Source organism: Trachemys scripta, chromosome 1 (assembly GCF_013100865.1).
Source record: "Trachemys scripta elegans isolate TJP31775 chromosome 1, CAS_Tse_1.0, whole genome shotgun sequence".
Taxonomy (NCBI): domain Eukaryota; kingdom Metazoa; phylum Chordata; order Testudines; family Emydidae; genus Trachemys; species Trachemys scripta.
Window position 1 is genome coordinate 80,602,409 of NC_048298.1, and position 19,683 is coordinate 80,622,091.

At 38.8% G+C, this 19,683-nt stretch overlaps 1 protein-coding gene across 1 annotated transcript in view; it reads right to left on the reverse strand.

The window, feature by feature from the left end:
- Positions 1 to 844: 844 nt before the first annotated feature.
- The window catches only part of FGD6 (FYVE, RhoGEF and PH domain containing 6), a 104,300-nt gene continuing 85,461 nt past the window's right edge, over positions 845 to 19,683 (reverse strand). Inside the window, exons 18-21 of the mRNA XM_034772960.1 lie at positions 19,450 to 19,577; positions 12,264 to 12,392; positions 8,366 to 8,514; positions 845 to 2,554 (exon numbers count right to left, since the gene is read on the reverse strand). Of these exons, the coding sequence (XP_034628851.1) occupies positions 2,518 to 2,554; positions 8,366 to 8,514; positions 12,264 to 12,392; positions 19,450 to 19,577 (443 nt within the window). The 3' untranslated portion in view covers positions 845 to 2,517. The remainder of the gene's footprint in view (positions 2,555 to 8,365; positions 8,515 to 12,263; positions 12,393 to 19,449; positions 19,578 to 19,683) is intronic.

A 19,683-nucleotide genomic window follows, 5' to 3' on the forward strand; every position in this document is an offset into this window, starting at 1 on the left:
TGTAGTGTAGGCAAGGCTTTCGAGGCTTCCAGTATTTTTACCATTGTATCAGAAAAAACTGGTTAAGACCCTGATTCAGCAAGATACATAGGCATGTGCCTAACTTCAAGCATCTGATTAGTACCATTGATGTCAATGGGGTTGCTTACATTCTTAAAATTAGGCACATCTTGAAGCACTTAGTTGAACTACAGCAGGGATGGGCAAACTTTGTGGCCTGAGGGCCACATCTGGGTATGGAAATTGTATGGTGGACCATGAATGCTCATGAAATTGGGGTTGGGGTGCAGGAGGGGGTGCAGTAGGGGGTGCGGGGTCTGGCTGAGGGAGCAGGCTCTGTGGTGGGGCCAGAAATGAGGAGTTCAGGGTGCAGGAAGGGGCTCCGGGCTGGTGATGAGGGGTTTGGAGTGCAGGAGGGTGCTCCATGCTGAGATCAAGGGGTTCGGAGGGCGGGAGGGGGATCAGGGCTGGGGCAGGGGGTTGGGGCATGGGAGGGGCTCAGGGGTGCAGGCTCCGGGTGGTGCTTACCTCAAGCAGCTCCCGGAAGCAGCAGCAGGTCTCCCCTCTGGCTCCTATGTGGAGGCATGGCCAGGCAGCTCTGTGCACTGCCCCGTCTGCAGGCACCGCCTCCTCAGCTCCCATTGGCTGCAGTTCCCAGCCAATGGGAGCGGTGGGGGCAGCACATGGAGCCCCCTGGCTGCCCCTAAACATAGGAGCCGGAGGGGGGACATGCCGCTGCTTCTGGAAGCTGTGAGGTGTGTGTGTGGGTGTGGGTGTGTGGGCCCTTGTCCCTGCTCCCTGGCTGGAGCGCAGCAAGCCCCAGACCCCGCTCCCCAGCCGGAGCTCGAGGGCTGGATTAAGTTGGCTGGATGTGGCCTGTGGGCCATAGTCTGCCCACCCCTGAACTAGAGTCTTAATCAACACCACGATAAAAACACTAGAAGCCTCCAGAGCAGGGGAACCAGTGATAAATCTGTGGAAAGAATCGCTTTCCTAAAATTCCCTTGTGTAGGCAAGGCCATATTTAGTATTGACCTGGAGATGAACAGCTGTTAATCCTATTATCAAGTTTACCTACCGTAACAATTAACTGGCTGACTACACGTACATCCTATTTTTTTATATATATATATCTATACATACATACATACACACACACACACTGTTGTCCTGGCCTATTCATGTTTTGTCAGTGCTAGTTCCATTTATTCTATACAGTTATATAACATGATTTTTCAAAAGTTCAATAATAGAATAAATACTCCAAAATTATCAATGTGTTTCCTAATGAGGTCTACTGACAAATTTTTTAAAACAGCTGAAAGATTGTGTTTTAAAGCATCAAGTAAAACATCAAATAATGTAAGCAAAATGTACTAGAATGAATGGCACACATTTTCTATGCCATTGTCACTAAGAACATTGTGCTTTCTTGGTATGGCAATTTCAATTCAAACATTTATTTTAAAGTGTACAATACTGTTAAGATTTTTCAACATACTTATTGAGCCTTAAACTATTAGAACTGTAATTTATCCATGTTTCATACTGTATGGGGAACTCTCATTGGTATCAAAGGGATTTTTAAACAAAGACTATGATAGGATATTTAATCTTTTTCCTGTATGCCAAACAATTTTTGCCTGTGCTTTATATTATACTAACAATAAAAAAAATAATCTGCCTCTTAATTTTTTTGTTAAGATAGTATGTTTAAATATATCTTTGGCATTGATAATTTGATAACATCTGTAGTGCATAATCTCAGCAACTGCAGAATATGAAAGAAAAAAATATTTTTCTTGTTTTTCCTTTCAGCTTGCTTTAATAACTGATCCATATTGCAGAAGAAATATGTTTGCCTTTGTGTTATGGAAGCTTAAATAACAAGTAGCAGCGCTAATTCTAGGGCTTCTGTGATTCAGAAGCTAGTTGTCTTTTTTAATTGAATTAGTCCACAAAACTTGACCTATTGTATCAAGAGAAGGAGCACCCTTTCGGTCATCTGCTCGTCAAAGGAGTTTTAACATAGCTGACCATGTGTCCTAAATTTTTGTTGAAATATTTTGTTCTTTGAACTTTTCTTGTTAAATTACAAAGTGAGTATCAGCAACTCAAGAACTGCACAAACTAATGCTGCAGTAAAGCGTGTGTGTTTTGTTTTTTTTACAGACAGTTTTCTGACAAAGCCGTCTGCTATTCTAAAGACAAGGGCACTTTGGAATTCAATGCGAACCTTAGAAATGATTCTGACCATTAAGTAAACATTGGAATTTAATAAATAACACATTTTGTATGAAAAAAAACAACAAATACACAAATTTCTTTAAAAAAAATATTACCTTACACCTTAAAAAAAAAAAAAAAAAGGCAACAACTCCTAATTCTCATAAATATACAAATTGTGTTTAGGTTGATGCTGGTAGAGTCCATTTTTAAACAAAATTGCTGTACTTTATTTCTTGTCATCCTTTGATGACATTTTGCTCCTTTAGTCTCAGAGATGGTGCTGAGGCACTATAATATGGTGCCTTCTTGAAAAGCTTCTATCCACCTGTTGGAAAGAGAAATATTATTAGATTTGGCTTGATCTTGGGTTTTATTTAAATTTTTATCAATACATTTTCAAATATGCAACAGTTCGAAATTACACTAATCCATTAAAAAGCATATGGTTCACCACTATTAAATGGCCTTAAATCCTGCATTAGGTTTAGATAAACAACAGATATGGCCATGTAGCTAGTGCTACTGAGCATTATGGAAATGCTTTCAAACTGTACTCTCATGGGGGTAAAGCCTGTCTTCATTTGTATTTGGGAAGCATCTATTAGGAAACTAAGCTGTGAAGCTCTAGCAAGGCCTATTGAGCATGTGAGAGCGGTGATTTTTCAGGGGGTTATAATTTGGCCAATTTTTGGTCTCTTTTCACAGGGACAGTAAAAGGCACATCCCTGACACAAAGGCCACCTCCCCTGGCAAACTGCAAGGTAGAGGTGCTAGAACTTCTCAGATGTCACCAGAATTAACATGGGCAAAACAATGTATTTTACTCTAGCGTTGTTCTCAGAAAGAGCTGAGCCTGTTTTGGCCGAACTGTTTGAACTTTTTTCAGAAAAATTCAGCCTGAGACAGACACCCAGCATGGAAAGTCCAGACTAAACGGTTAAAGTTTGGCAAAGTTATAAGCAACTGGAAACAGGATCTTATAATAGCAAGTAATGGATAACCTTAATAATATCTGTGACCTCACTGACAAAGTGTCTCATCTCCTGCACATAGCACTAGCAGGTTGTCATCTTCTAACCCAGAGGTTCCCAAAGTGGGCGATACCGCCCCCTGGGGGGCGCTGGAACGATCCAGGGGGGCAGTAGTCGCCTTGGGTGCAATTGGGGGGCGTTGAATAAAAATAAGGGGGCGGTGGAAGCATAAAGAGAATATAAGAAAATTTTGAAAAAACGTTCGCACATGTTTCATCTGTTGTGTAACATAGAGTTAAAGTTATAGTGATTACTTTATTTTCCAAATAAATTCACAAATTATAACCGATCAGGTGTCAAGTCCGCCAACAGCTCTTAACAAGCAAGTGTTGGCAGGCAAGTGTGTCGCGCATTGTCAGGAAGTCCAGCATGCATCGGCAGGAATATGTGCGTGTAATGACTTGTTTACAATACAATACTATAAATAGGCAACATGTATGAAATCTAATTTAGATTGTTTCTGACTTGCGTAAAAAGCAGTTAATAATAGTGCAATAAGTATTTAAAAATTTTTATTCATATTCGATACCTTCGATCTTTACGGATTACGGATCACATACAAAGCAAATTGTATTATTGTTGTTTCAATAAAACAGCAATTTACATGTGAGTATTTTTATACATTTTCTTACATATCTACCGTACATTTCTGTGTCTCTAGTGCTTACTAATAAAATCATAGCAGGCTTGTGTCGGTACAGTACTATTTGAAGTGTACAGTCAATATATTTGTCATCTTTTATTACAATATTAACAAAAACGGGGGAATGAAATCGTAAAAAAACTGTTAACTATTAACATTTATTTATATCTATCAAATCATCTGTGTTAAGTGGTAAATAAGGCGTGTGTTAATAAGGAACAATTATTTAAATAAGGGCAAACTAAGTTAAAACTATTAACTGATTTTTAATTGCATATTGATTACTTTTTAAATTTATTATTTCTTGATAAATTTAGTTTGATATTTGACAATTCAATATCAAATACATATATCTAATGCTGAGCAAAGAATAAAACCCAGTTTATTAGTTTCATTAGTATTTTAGTTTGGTTGTCTTTTGTCGTCTTATGCAAAAACCACTGTATACCTGATGTCGTGGGCGATATTCTAATAACACATCTTTCTTTACTATATTGTAGGACGTAGGTAGAAATATAGATACATAAAAGAACGCAAATTTGTCACTGCATCTTTCTGTTTGTTCGCTTAAAGAAGGTAGATTTCCAGGGGGGCGCTGAGTAATTTTTTTTCTGAAAAGGGGGCAGTAGGCCAAATAAGTTTGGGAACCTCTGTTCTAACCGTTACTCTGATAGTTGGTTCCAACCCTGCTGATGACCCACATGGGTGTCAGTATGCTGCCATATGACACAGTTTCTGATTTTTCAGTTTGCTTTTTTAGAAACCTAGAAAATTACACACACACACGCAAAGCTACATTAAAAGAACATTATTAAGATTGCACAGTCAAGCCCTCAAAAATTCAGAAAAGTCAGAACTATGGTTGCCTCTGCAACCTTAATTTGGCCTCCTTATATGTATGCATTACAATAGTCTTTAGTTACATGTTCATATATTATTTTTTTCCACAGCACCCTTGACTCACTCAGTTCATAGGATGGACCTGCTCTGAGGATGATTCAAAGTTGTGCAGTGAAGGAGACTGTTGCGTCATTTGTTGCAGAAGTGGGAAAGAGTGTAATTAATGAAGCAGGAAAAGGATGTTTTCATGGTCAAGGCAGCTGAATGCTTCTCTGGGGAACTAGATTATACCCATCTCTGCCAGAGAGATCCTTTGTGATGCTAGGCAAGTCATTTAAACCAAACTTTTCATAGGTTGTCACTACTTGTGTTCTCATTTCCTGGATACTTGACTTGAGTCTCTGGGGTCCAATTTGCCAAAGTGCTAAGCACTTATAGCTGCAATTGAAGTCAATGGGAGCTGTGCTTTTAACAGATACAGTGCTACATAATGCTAAGTCCTCCAAAAAATCAGGTCCTAGGCATCTCAAATTGGGCATCCAAAATTAGTGAAAACTTCTGACCTTAACCTCTCTATGCCTCAGCTCCTTATCTGTAAAATAACACCGCCACTTCCCCCCACTCCCCCCCCCCCCACACACACCACAGGGAAGCTGTGAAAATAAAGTAATGTTTGTGAAGTGATCACATACTACAGTGATGAGTGCCATAGAAAAGCTCATAAGGAAATTAATAACCGTCTTGAAAAAAGGGTTTGAATAGTGTGAACAAGGAGGAGAAAAAATACTGAACAGCTGCTCATTAACTGGACATCCATTCTATGAATGAGGCGGGGTCGTGTGGGAAAAAATGTGATTGTGTAACTAAAAACTGTATCATAATGCATATGCACATGGAGCCCAAATTAAGATTGCAGAGGCAACCATAATTCTGGCTTTTCTTAACTTTTGAGGGCTTGACTTTGCAACCTTAACAATGTTCTTTTAATGTAGGTTTTTAGTACATTTTATATATATTTATACTAGGGCTGTCGATTAATCACAGTTAACTCACGTCAGTAACAAAAAAATTAATCACAGTTTTAATCGCACTGTTAAACAATAGAATGGTGGTTGAAGCATGAAGGGACATATGAATCTTTAACATATCTGGCACATAAGTATCTTGTGACGAAGGCTACAACAATGCCATGAAAACGCCTGTTCTCACTTTCAGGTGACATTGTAAACAAGAAGCGGGCAGCATTATTTCCTGCAAATGTAAAAAAAACTTGTTTGTCTGAGTGATTGGCTGAACAAGAAGTAGAACTGAGTGGACTTGTAGGTTCTAAAGTTTAACATTGTTTTATTATAGAGTGCAGTTATTTTTTTGTACATAATTCTACATTTGTAAGTTACACTTTCATGATAAAGTGATTGCAGTACGGTATTTGTATTAGGTGAACTGAACAATACTATTTCTGTTTTTTACAGTGCAAATATTTGTAATAAAAAATAAATATAAAGTTAATTTTTTTAATCGCTTGACAACCCTAATTTATACACCCACTCCTTGAGTTCAGACTTCTTTCTGCTCCTAGACTGTCCTCCAAACCATCAAGCTTAGTTTTTAGATAGCCTTAAACTAGAAGATGTTGTTTATCAGTCTTGGCAAGTCTTAATCTTTTCTCAAGACAAATAAAACTGTAGTTTTGTCAGTTGCCGCACAGATATACAAGCTTTTTTGGTTTCTTCCCATTTATCATCTGAATTGCTTTTTACCGTATTCTCTCCAATTTAACAGTATATTCAAATAAAGATGACCAATGCAATTCAGAATAAATCACACCAAATTAATAAATACCTTGACAGTTAGAATAAGCACATTATTGGAATATCAGAGCTATTAATTTTCAATTTAAAAAGCTTTACAGTGAGCTTTATGTTAAAATTTTATAAAAAATAGTTACTAAAATTAATGAACCTCATGTTACTTGTGAAGTGAATGAAAAATCTGTGTAATGTGTTATACAAATACCAGTGTTAGATGTTTCTTCATTAGGGGTTAAGAAGAATAAAATAAGAGAGAGTGGGCATTAAATGGGGAACACAAGCAAAAAGGTTACTTTTTAATACACGGCTACCTCAATATAACGCGACCCGATATAACATGAATTCGGATATAACGCAGTAAAGCAGTGCTCCGGGGGGGGGAGGGGGGCGCGGAGGGTTGCGCACTCCGGTGGATCAAAGCAAGTTCAACATAACACAGTTTCACACCTATAACGCGGTAAGATTTTTTGGCTCCCGAGGACAGCGTTATATCGAGGTAGAGGTGTACTGTCAGAGGAGCATTTATTCCACTGGTTTGGTTTTGACAGAAATCTCTATAGGATATTAAATATTTGGGGGAAACTTGCTTTGTAAGGTAATTAATACTAGGATCTCAGCATCAGTAAAAACAGACTATTGCTGGTTACTAGTTTTCCATCTGGCTACAAAAGCCATTGTCTGAATAGGGAAGAAAGTAGTTATAAATTGTTTATAAGTACAAATAAGGGCATAGTGCAAATATAAAATGACATCTGTGTTAACTAACAAGGAGGGATTGATCAAACTGCATTTGCAAGGAAGAAAACATTCCCAGATTTTTGAAAAACGTATTATGCACATGCTCAGTTAGTTAATTGCTCTGGACATTTAAATTACATTTTTGAAATATTCCTATTTATAGCATTTACAAACAACTTCAGGCTTAACTGCATACTTAAAACATTCTATTGGAATATTTAGCGCTATAACGGCTACTCTGTTACAAGTAAAAGTAATTCTGGGAAATTGTTGTGAAACCAGACAAAGCAACCAGCCAGATCTATTAGCAAGATACACTAGATGTATTTGCATAGTCACCTCTCATTTTGCTGCTTGCGGTAAATCCTAAAACTTAATCAAATAAGGATCACAAACAAAGTCTCTATATAATTCCAGTAAATACAGGTAAATCATTCTGCGTCTAAAATGAAAGAGTATACTAACCAAACTTAATTTGCCATGCAAAAATCTATAGGACCTATAAATCTAGCTGGGAAGAAAAGAAATAATTAAGATATAGACCCAGTTTACTGTTAAAAATTTCCTGAATTAATGCATGTTATCATTGAACTTTATTTTAAGCCGATTTAGAGATGAAGGAATTAAATTAAAAGAGCACAAAATGCCTCCTATTTTAATCCTTTGGAACTATGGTGGTACATGACTAGAGAGGAGTTCTTCCATAAAGGTTACACTTTCCTTTCCTCTTATCCTCACTTCTCAGCCCAATATGTAGTCTGCTTGTCTTTTTGAAGGCTTTTGAGTGAAGGATGACTGACTCCACTCACTTTTGATTGCTATTTGACAAGGATCTGACTGTAAATCTCCATGAAACCAATTATTTTATATTTAAATGTAACAACGGAAATTACAAAATTATTGCAATCCTTAGAGATTTTTGATGTTTAACCAAGCATTTTTTAAAAACAAATTGCACATTATAAGTGAGCTTTTTCATGTGAGCGCGTACTGAGTGAACATTAATGAAACGACACCTGAAACATTCCATAGGAAAAAAGTGACAGACAGGATGAATTCAAATGGTTACTTACTTTTGAGTTGAATGAGGATCGTCGGCTTTGAATATGTAAAATAAAGTGTTTTTGTGCAGTAAATGGAATACTTTAGACTCTGAGTTTTCATCCTTTACTTCAGAGACTGTGAAACCCAGTAAAGGCTGACTCTCCAGTGCGGCAACATCCTAATTTAAACACACACGCACAAAATTAGATCTGACAATATTACAGTCCTAATGTATTTTATAAATCTGTAAGCACCACACTATTGCATCCAGTTATTTTAAGTTTATAATAATTTAAAGTTTGTATTACACAAAACTGTGTATCTTGTCATTTCCTCATACATGATTTAATGAACAAGAGACAGCAAACCTCGCAGATTTGGTTTCTCTCTAACTCCTTGTCACCTTCTAGTCATCTAGCACTAGTCCTGTTACAGTCTCACCATCATACTTAACACTATCTGGAATGGAACACCCTTCTTGCATCTCTTCATGTCATTTCAAATCTTGGCTTAAATGTATCCTTTTCCCCTTCTCCATACTGCTCAACTCCATCCTTCCCTTCGGTACGCTAATGTAATAACTCTATAGAGCAGTTTAGAATAGATTTTGCATGACAAACCACAAATAATAAAGTTGCACTGAACTACATCGCCAACAAGTAAGCTCCTACACTACATGCAAGTGAGATCAAAGAGGAAGAAGTGCACCTAGACACTGATAAACATCTGGTGAACTCCCCAACTGATGGTTGCTAAGACAAAAGGATGTGACATTTTAATCTATCAAAGTAAATCTAGAAAAAAGACTTTTCAGAAGGGACATGACGAAAGTATATAAAATAATGAATGGCCTAATGAAGGTAGATGGGAGCTTCCTGACTCATTATGCAAGAAGAGGGGGACATTCAATGAAATTAGAAGGGAGCAAATTCAAAATTGATAAAAGTAAATATTTTTTTACAGAACACAGAGTGTAAAATTCATTGCCACAGGATGTTTTTGAGGCCAAGAACTTAAGATTCACAAAGGGATTAGACATTCATATGGACAACAAGAATATCCAGTTATCATAATTAACGGTAACAAAAATTTTGAAGGGATATTACTAGGGCTGTTGATTAATCACATTTAATTCACACATTTAACAAAAAAATGAATCGCGATTAATCACACTGTTAAACAATAGAATACTAATTGAAATTTATTAAATATTTTTGAATGTTTTTCTACATTTTCAAATATATCGATTTCAATTAAAACACAGAATACAAAGTGTACATTGCTCACTTTATATTATTATTACAAATATTTGCCCTGTAAAAATGATAAACAAAAAAGTATTTTTCGATTCACCTTATACAAGTACTGTAGTGCAATCTCTTCATCATGAAAATGCAGCTTACAAATGCAGGCTTTTTTTGTTGCGTAACTGTACTCAAAACCAAAACAATGTAAAGCTTCAGAGCCTACAAGTCCACTCAGTCCTACTTCTTGTTCAGCCAATTGCTAAGACAAACAAGTTTGTCTACATTTACAGGAAGTACTGCTGCCTGTTTCTTATTTACAATGTCACCTGAAAGTGAGAACAGGCGTTCGCATGGCACTGTTGTAGCTGGCGTTGCAAAATATTTACGTGCTAGATGCGCTAAAGATTCATGTGCCTCTTCATGATTCGGCCATCGTTCCAGAGGACATGCTTCCATGCTGATGATGCTTATTAGAAAAATAATGCATTAATTACATTTGTGACTGAACTCCTCTGGGGAGAATTGTATGTCTCCTGCTCTGTTTTACCTGCATTTTGCCATATATTTCATGTTATAGAAGTCTCAGATGATGACCCAGCACATGTTGTTCGTTTTAAGAACACTCTTACTGCAAATTTGATACCAATGTGAATTTTCTAAAGATAGTTACAGCACTTGACCCCAGATTTAAGAATCTCAAGTGCCTTCCAAAATCTGAGAGGGATGAGGTGTGGAGCATGCTTTCAGAAGTCTTAAAAGAGCAACACTGATGGAGATTCAAAAGAACCCCAACCACCAAAAAAGAAAATCAACCTTCTGCTGGTGGCATCTGACTCATATGATGAAAATGAACATACGTCGGTCCGCACTGCTTTGGATCGTTATCAGTCAGACACCGTCATCAGCATGGAATGGTGGTTGAAGCAGGAAGAGACATATGAATATTTAGCGTATCTGGCATGTAAATATCTTGCGAAGCCAGCTACAACAGTGCCACGCAAATGTTTGTTCTCACTTTCAGGTGACATTGTAAATAAGAAGTGGGCAGCATTATCTCCTGCAAATGTAAACAAACTTGTTTGTCTGCGCAATTGGTTGAACAAGAAGTAGGACTCTCTAAAATTTTAGATTATTTTATTTTTGAATGCAGGTTTTTTTTGTAGATAATTCTACATTTGTAAGTTCAACTTTCATGATAAAGATAGTACAGTACTTGTATGAGGTGAACTGAAAAATACTATTTTTTGTTTTTTACAGTGCAAATAGTAATCAAAAATACATATAAAGTGAGCACTGTACACTTTGTATTCTGTGTTATAATTGAAATCAATATATTTGAAAATGTAGAAAACATCCAAAAATATTTAAATAAATGGTGTTCTACTATTAACTGCGCAATTAATTTTTTTAATCGCGCAATAGCCCTAGATATTACGCCTCCACACCAATCTCTAACTATTGAGAGATTTGGGCAAGACCTACTATAAGAGTTTGGAGTTGGAGGTGGGTCTTATCCCCCATCTGGCTAGTATGGGGTTCTTACACCTTCGTCTGAAGCATCTGGTTCTAGTCACTGCCAGAGACAGGATACTGGACTAGATGGATTTTGTCTGACTCTGTATGGCAATTCCTAAATTTGGATATAAGCATATCTACATTTGAGAACACTAAACCACTCTTGAGGAAGGAAGAGTTTTTAAGATCTGATTTCTCTGAAATGCTTTGTTCCAAAGAAAGGATACTTTGCTTTGAGGAGGCTGATTGGTCACTGATTATCACTTTCATTGCCGCATAAAATACAGGATTGCAGAGTCTGGGCGTAAATCAGACCTGCTGAGGCAATTTACAATTGGTACCACGGAACTACAACCCAGGGTCTGGCCTGAGAGTGGGAGAATTGCATGATTCTATCCAGAACCAGGTGACAGCTAGCAGCCTGACACCTGGGAAGAGGTGCTCTTAATGAGACCAGGAGTGGTCAGAGGTGCAATTTGCCTGGTAACTGTGATGGATGGCAACTGTGCTTTCTATATTTTGCTCCATAACTGACCTATAAATAATTACAAAAGCTTTAAAAAAAAACCAAGAACGCCTGCTTTTCAGCAAGCTATTTGGACAATATTGTAAAGAGGTACTATATCTGACAGATACTTGATAAAGCCCCATCTTCCTTAGTCTGGGCTGAAATTTATGGAGCTCACATCCATGCTTCAATAAGATTAAAACATTGCTGAGCAAAATGGATATGGCATAAGCGTTGTCATATTTCCTCTTTTCTAGCTGGAGCATAAGGCATTAGGAGACTGTTGCAGAGTGGAGGAGGCAGGCTGAGAAGCCAGGTGTATTCAAGTCTGCTCTCTCTCCAAACATCCACACGTACATCAGGTGGAAGCAACAATCGGAGATGCTCCAATTTGCTTGCATGCTGTTGGCATCTGCCATTATTCCAAACTGATGCATCAAAACAGATAATATCTACTTGTAAAGGTCACTATTGTGACTCACTTAGTTTCCCTTTCAGAAAGGGGCATCGTCTAGTTAACAGCTGAACACCTTACAGATTTTTCCACCTCTTTCAGGGAAGATTTAGAATGCTATACTGCTGTGAGATGGACTAATTTATGGGTCTCATTACTGAGCACTGCTTTAAAATATGTAAAAAAATTCCATGCTTTCTTACCTCACTAGCAGCATATGTGTATAGCACCTTATTTTTTATGACAAACCACAGGTGTTTCCATGGTTTTTTGCTGCCCTTTGATCTATATAAATAGCCACTCATTGAGGAGTCTTCTGTATTTGCCGAAACCTGAAATAAAAACAAATGGAGGATGTGTGTGGGTACCTGGCTTTTTCAGCGCACAGCTCTTTGTTGATATTTCTAAGACACTCCTATAAACCTAAATACTATTAGGGACACCTAAACCTCTCTCTAAGCACCTAGCCCGCTACATAATTTCTCCTGAAAAGAAACGGATACAGGTTTTTATTCAGCAGAGACTATGAAAATAAGTACAGCATAAACAAGTCAAAGGAAACCAACTATGCTCAGCACTCCATCCCATGGTTTTTTTTAGGTACTATATCAAGAGAACCGGCTGTTGCAATTGCTGAGATATAGATTGTGTCTTTTGGCAGTACAGGAGTATAGTTCAAATATGCCATAAATAAGATTCAGCCCTTAATAGATTAACATTTTAGGCTATGCTGTATAGCCTTCAAGGATAACAGCTGCATATTTTCCTCTGAGGCTTGGGCAATCTCTGGAATCAAGTTTACCAGATGTGAAGACAGCTATAATTGAAGAGCTTGATTTGCTTCAACATCTGGGCCTTTTTAAAAAATAACTGGTAAGCAGGTAGAGAATATTTCCATAAAGTATCATGAAAACAAAAAAGTATAGGATTTCAACATTTTTCTGTATGTTTAAAGAGGAAGATATACCAAAAAGATCAGTGAAAATGATCCCAAATTTACAATTCGTACTTGGATAGCAACTGTGAAAAAATGGGACGGGGGTAGGGGGTTAATAAGCGCTTATATAAGAAAAGGTCCCAAAAAAACTGGACCTTCCCTTTAAAAACGGGACATCTGGTCACCCTATACTTGGAGAAAGCAAATTTAAAAAAATTAGAGCTTACTTGTGAAAGAGTTAGCAGATCTGTAAGAACAAATTAAACTACTGTTCTATCACCAGCAGCTAAGAAATCATATCTCCAGGAATACAGCTATATTGGTAAATCCCTGAGCTATTAGGGGTGAGGCAGGTACAGGCCTGTCTGAAATGCTAAGACCCCCTACCTCCAAAACCCCCCCTATGATTTTGAGGCAGATACTTTCCACTCTGTCACAGTTAAGCCTGTCACCCAAACTGCATCAAAAGTGCTGTTCAGTGTTTAACTGCTGAGTGCCAAATTATAAGAGAGAAATTAAAGCAACTGTCTTTAAAACAGGAACAGCTGAAGAAAGAGGAACTTTCCTTTGTACGCACAGATGAGTAATTGCTGTTTTCCTATTATTTCAGCCAAAAATTTTTGCTAGCTTTGTAATTAAAAAAATTATTTTAGAGAGTTTGGACTTTTGTAAGATGGTTGAGATAATGTCAGTGGACTGAACCAAGACCTCAATTGTCTTCAAATATTTGGACCTGCAGACTGTTTGGTTATATATTTTGGACTTTGATCCTGAAATTATTGGAATGGGAGTCTCTTTGTTTGCATAAAAGTGGTCTAATCCATCCCCAGTGAGTGATGCCAGAAGGGAAGTGTCCCATTCTGATTTGCCAAAGGACTACTGATGAGGAGATCCGATAGGAACGAATCAGCCACTACTTTATGAAACTAAAAGCAAAGGAGAATCCATTGCTGCCAGTCATGGCTGCTGGCTATGCAATGCCATCCTGCTTAACAAAGAGGGTTATGCTTCCCTTCACCCTCCAGGCTGGCTGCCATGGGGTAAGAGTCCAGCAACATCAAATATTTGACATTTACAAGCAAGTACCCTCTACTTGCTTGGGGGGAGGGATAGCTCAGTGGTTTGAACATTGGCCTGCTAAACCCAGGGTGGTGAATTCAATCCTTGAGGGGGCTATTTAGGGAACTGGGGTAAAAAATCTGTCTGGGGAGTGGTCCTGCTTTGAGCAGGGGGTTGGACTAGATGACCTCCTGAGGTCCCTTCCAACCATGCTATTACATGATTCTATGATAACCTGCTAGCCAGTTCATCGATATTAAATGGCAGAGCTAAGAAAACCACTGACTACTAATCCTTTCAACCATATACTACCTTCCTGAGCCTCAATGACATAATCAGAGTCACAACCACCATCTTACATAAGAATTAACCTTTTTGGTTTGGTCCCTGCCCATTCTTGTTAGTAGAGAGATACTTCCACTTTAGTGTTCTTGCACTTGTTTGATAACTCCAGCAGATGACTGGTTGTGAGCGTGCGCGCGCACATGCAATAGCGTATATGGCTAAAGCCCATGGAAGTTCCATAAGAATGGTGCCTATAGAATAGTTTCTCAAACACCTAGAATAACCCAAGGTTAAATAACCTCACTTTCTAAAATATCACACACATACACACACACACACATACACCTTATGCATTAGGAGTTGTATGCTTAAATCCTGAAATTGTTTTCACTTATACTCTGGTTAGCTAGTTAAATATAACCGTCTGTCACATTTTGATATGTACTGAAATGCTCCATATAACTCACTTTGAAGAAAGGGGGAAGAGAGATTGTTTCCTAACCATCTATAATTTGGGCAGACTGCATTAATTGGCATCAGAGCTATAGTCTCAACATTGACTTAAACCTGGGAGTAATTTGAACCTCCCTGTATCAGCCATTCAGGTGGAGTATAAATATATCATTTAGAGCCAAGATTGATAATGCCGTATTATTTTGGGGGCGGATGGCTAAAGACTGCTGCCTTAAGAACTCCAAATCATTATATAAAGTTCATTAACAACTGTTATTTAATGTGATTTAATCAACCAGTTAATTAGACTGATTCTATGGTATAACCTTAACCCCCTCTCTTTTAATCTGATTGGTTTGCATGCATTTTATTTTATGCTTTTCACTTACTTTAGATATACAAAATTAAAGATTGTGAATCAGACATTTTTCCCTCCAGACATTAGGATTGAGCAACTGAGGAGCCTTGGGGTAGATAACAGATATAATTGTGTCCCGCCTAGTGGTGGTTCATAAAACTGCCTTGACAGTCCTCATACAGTCACCTGCAAAATTCCACTTTTCCATCTCATAGGTTCATATAAAAGGTATTCGTTGCTGTTGCTTTTTACACACACGCACATGCACACGGTCTCCAGAGATTTTCATTTTATTTCTGAGTTACATAAGATCTATAAGAAAGCCCAGATGTGCAACAGGTGGTTTTTTTTTTCATACGTTGCAACGCAGAATTGTTGTTCACTGCAATAACAATGGTCATTATCCCACAGAAGAACACTTTGGCTCTCCTCACCCCTATTGAACAGCAGCTTATTTCACAAGTGGCCCCTTCATTTTTTAATAGGGCTACTTGAGGAACAGGACACGTACGCAGCACAAATTAGGATTTCAAGAAAATAGGAAAAGCACACCATCCCATTCTGCCACTGAAACTGTGGTGACTATTAGTGCTCACCTAGTAATGATAAGTAGACTGTCCAAGGCATCATGGTACTTCCATCAATGTGCAGTCAGCCTGCCCATGATACTAATACTAAACCTTATTGGGTGCCTAATAAGGCATATAAAATAATAGAATGCAGCCACGATACCGCGATGGCTCACATGCAAAGGTGGAATCCACTGGTCAGCCACTGAGGTACTAAGACACATACTGGACCAAATGGAACTGCACCTGTTTACAACAGCAAAAAATTTGCCACACAGTATTTCAATATGCTTCTCAAGCTACTGTCTTTCCCAAACTCTAAGATTTCTTGATACAGCCGAATCCCAATGAACAACTCATTCAGACTACACCAAATACATCCGGACACTTGGGAGTGTGGATAACTGGAACTCAACAGGAAGAAAGCCAATAAAACAATGGGACATGTTACCAAGTGGTTCTGAACATGGGGATATAACCACAGAAATTCCTCTTCCTATCAACTGATAAAACTGAGAAATGAAAAACCTGGGGAAGTTACATTCTTAACATTATTAAATAGCATGTTCATATTTCCACCATAAAACAGCCTGACATTAGATTGTGGATCTAATATTCAACATACCTGTCTAGAAAATAGGTTGTGAAGTGGTGCAATTTTAAACTATGTTCTCAATTTGAACAATTATCTTTGCAAGTAACAGATCTTTTTTTGGATGAACATTACATTACACGTTCAAATATTTACAACATTCACACAGCATTCAAGCTCTGAGTAGTACTTTCAGTGACATTTTCTAGAAAGGAACATGTCTTAAGAAAAATTAACAGGCGCTAAGGAGGGCCCTAGCTGTCTCTGCCAAGCCTCATGTGGAATGTTGACACAGCAGAGTGACAGGTAATACACTGAAAGTCTTGTGTAAAATTTCTTACAAGATGCTTACAAAGGGATACATCAAAATGTGAGCAACTCAAAGCTGCAGGCAGTGCTAAAAAGGCTTCCCACAGCAGGAAAAGGAATACATATATATTTCAAACTGCAATAAATTAGATTAACTACATTTTATGTTTCAGCAGGGAAATTTCTTCCAGCCCTTGCAGTGGTAGCCTGTTTTTTACAGCATGAAATCCATTATACCCTTTTGCTCTTTCCTAAAGGACAGGAAAAGATCCTCCCTCATAAGAGTGATCTTTTAAAAATATTTTCACCTCAGTTTCTCTGAAAGGTGCAGTGGTATTAAAAAAATTAGGAGCCCATTTCTTGTGCACCAAAATCTTCCTTTGCATCCAAAGGGAATTTTGGGTGCACAAGGAATACAGTAACTGTTCCTAGGTCAGTCATTGCTACCCAGGAGTCGATTATATTTTCTTCAGTTTTAAAATGATACCGCTGCCAGTGTGAATTTGAATTTGTGTTTCATATGGTGCTGCTTTCCAGGTCACATGCACTCCCTCCTTAGGAGGGGAAATCCAAGACTGTGAAAAGGATTCTCACCCTTGGAAGACTGGCAGATGGTGTGACCAAATTTTGGGCATCTTTCAAACACAAGATATTGCACAGAACACTAAGGGTTTTAGTGGAATATAGACAGCCTTTTTAGATGCCAATTAATATATTCTGTGTTGTTTGTGTTTCACTGATCTCTGTTGGAATGCATGACTGCCACCTTGAGACACTCTCAGAAAACAAGTTGAGTATCTTGTGAAGCTAACGTCAAGGAGCAAAGCTTTTAACAATATGAATGCAGTGACTCCCTGATGTCCATTTGAGCCCCTAAGAAAAATTGAAAATAAAATCACATTATTAGATGTAATCCATCAAATCTTCTTGTGCTTGCATGTCCCATGAGGCCTACATGAGAGCCAATACATAAAATAACATGCAAACACACCTTTGGATTCTAAATGACCCCTGCCATTGGCAGATGGAGTTAATCTACATATGTAAAACTCATGCTGCTGCTCGCCAGTGGTGCAGGACTGCTTTTATTTTTAGAAAACAATTTTGCCTTTTGGTTGACCTCATAGATCAAAGAATTTGCATATTGCCCTCAGCCATTACTGAAATGAAGTTTTGTTCTTGTAGTTTACACCATCATGGTAGAAATGGTTAAAATACCAAAAAGCCAGTATTAGTAGCTAAGTGAAGAGAGTCAGGGTGAACCATATATATTTCTATCACAGTTCTATCGATAAAGAACAAGGCTGTCTTACCCATTGTTAGCGTACCCATAATTATAAACAATGCCACCACCTAGCTCTTAGCATTTTTCCACAGTACATCATTTTTATAAATGTACTAGAGCTTCTCACATTCCCTTCCCATTGCATCTTCTGTATGCTGCAGAGACCCAGCCTCCATTCTGATTCTACGATACTGCTGCTAACTCACTCAACTCCACATAATACTCATTATGGCTACAAAAATTACATGGAAGATGCCCTTCCATGGGGGCTGGAAGGACAACTTCTGTAATCACTGGAGGTTAGATACGGGCCTGTGCATCAGAATAAGAGGAAGTCAGAACACTCCTATGTGAGCTACCTGGACTTTGAGTCCATTCACATACAATTAATAGGGTGTTTGCTTACTCCCATACCATCCCACCCTCAGTGCAGGTGGGTGGGGAATGAGTGGAATCTTGGCTCCATCCCCTCCCACCCTTCCCTCTATATACTAGCCAGTGTTGGTGTGTGGGGGTGTTGAATTCACTATTGGCATAATCCAACAGTAAATTAGTACCTCCCTGGACGGGGTTGGAAGGGAGGGAAATCAAGAGAGAATTGCTGATTCAGAAGTGTCTGACCACAATGCCTCCTGGGGTGCTGTGGCTCTACCTAAAGTCACAATCAAGTCCCAAGTCAATCCTATAACTAAATTTCAGCTGTTTCAGCTATGTCTACACCTACCTTCCCTCCCTGCTGACCCCAGTGTAGAGCTGCCGCAGCCAGGAGATGTGCCCCTCCCCGCCGGCTCAGGTCCACCGGAACTGCTGTGGCCAGGGAGAGGAGCCTCTCTCCTAGCCCCGAGCTGCTGCGGTGAGGGCTGGGGGGAGTCCTCTCTCCCCACTGCAGCCCTGCACCCCAAATCCCTCATCCTCAGCCCCACCCCAGAACCTGCACCCCCCAGCATCCCAACCCCCCTCCCGCACTCTTCATCCCCAGCCCCACTTCAGAGCCCGCATACCCAGGCAGAGCCCTCACCCCCCCACACACACCCCAACCCTCTGCCCCAGCACTGAGGCCCCACCCTCATCACATCAATTTTGTTATGTGCACCAATATGAAGGGGATGTGTCACACATCACTTCCATATTGGTGCACATAAAATTCATTCCACACATGGACATAAAAAATTAGAGGGAACACTGGTCTACACTACAGCCTATGTTGGCATAACCTATGTCGCTCAGTGGTGAGACTCTTTCCTGCCCTGAGTGACATAAGTTACACTGACATAGCACTGAGCACACGAGCACTTATGTTGGAAGGAGTTTCTCCTGCCAACATAGCTTCTGCCGCTCACGTCTTCACCAGACGCGGTGCAGCTGGATTAGTACAGCTGCAGCACTGTATGCATACACATGGCCATTGTGTCACCAGAAAAATTCCCCTTTCCTTTAAATGCAGTATCTGAAAAAGATCACAGAAGTTTTTTTTAATTTTATTGTTATTAAACATGGATGATTTAACACCGATGAGAGGTAAAGTTTAAGGGAAACACTTACTTCTTTGAGAGCAGCAGGAATTTTTTTCTGTTTTCTCCCAGACGGAATACTATGTAACACTGTAGACAAGGCACTGGATGGAGATTTATGGTTCACTGGGGATCCACTCTTAGGAGTGAAGTGGTTATCTAAAATGTATACAACGTGCACAGTGCTTTTACATTGCAGATGACTAACATATGCACAGTGTTCCTTACAAAAAGTTTTAAACACAGCTATAATTTCTGTTTGGTG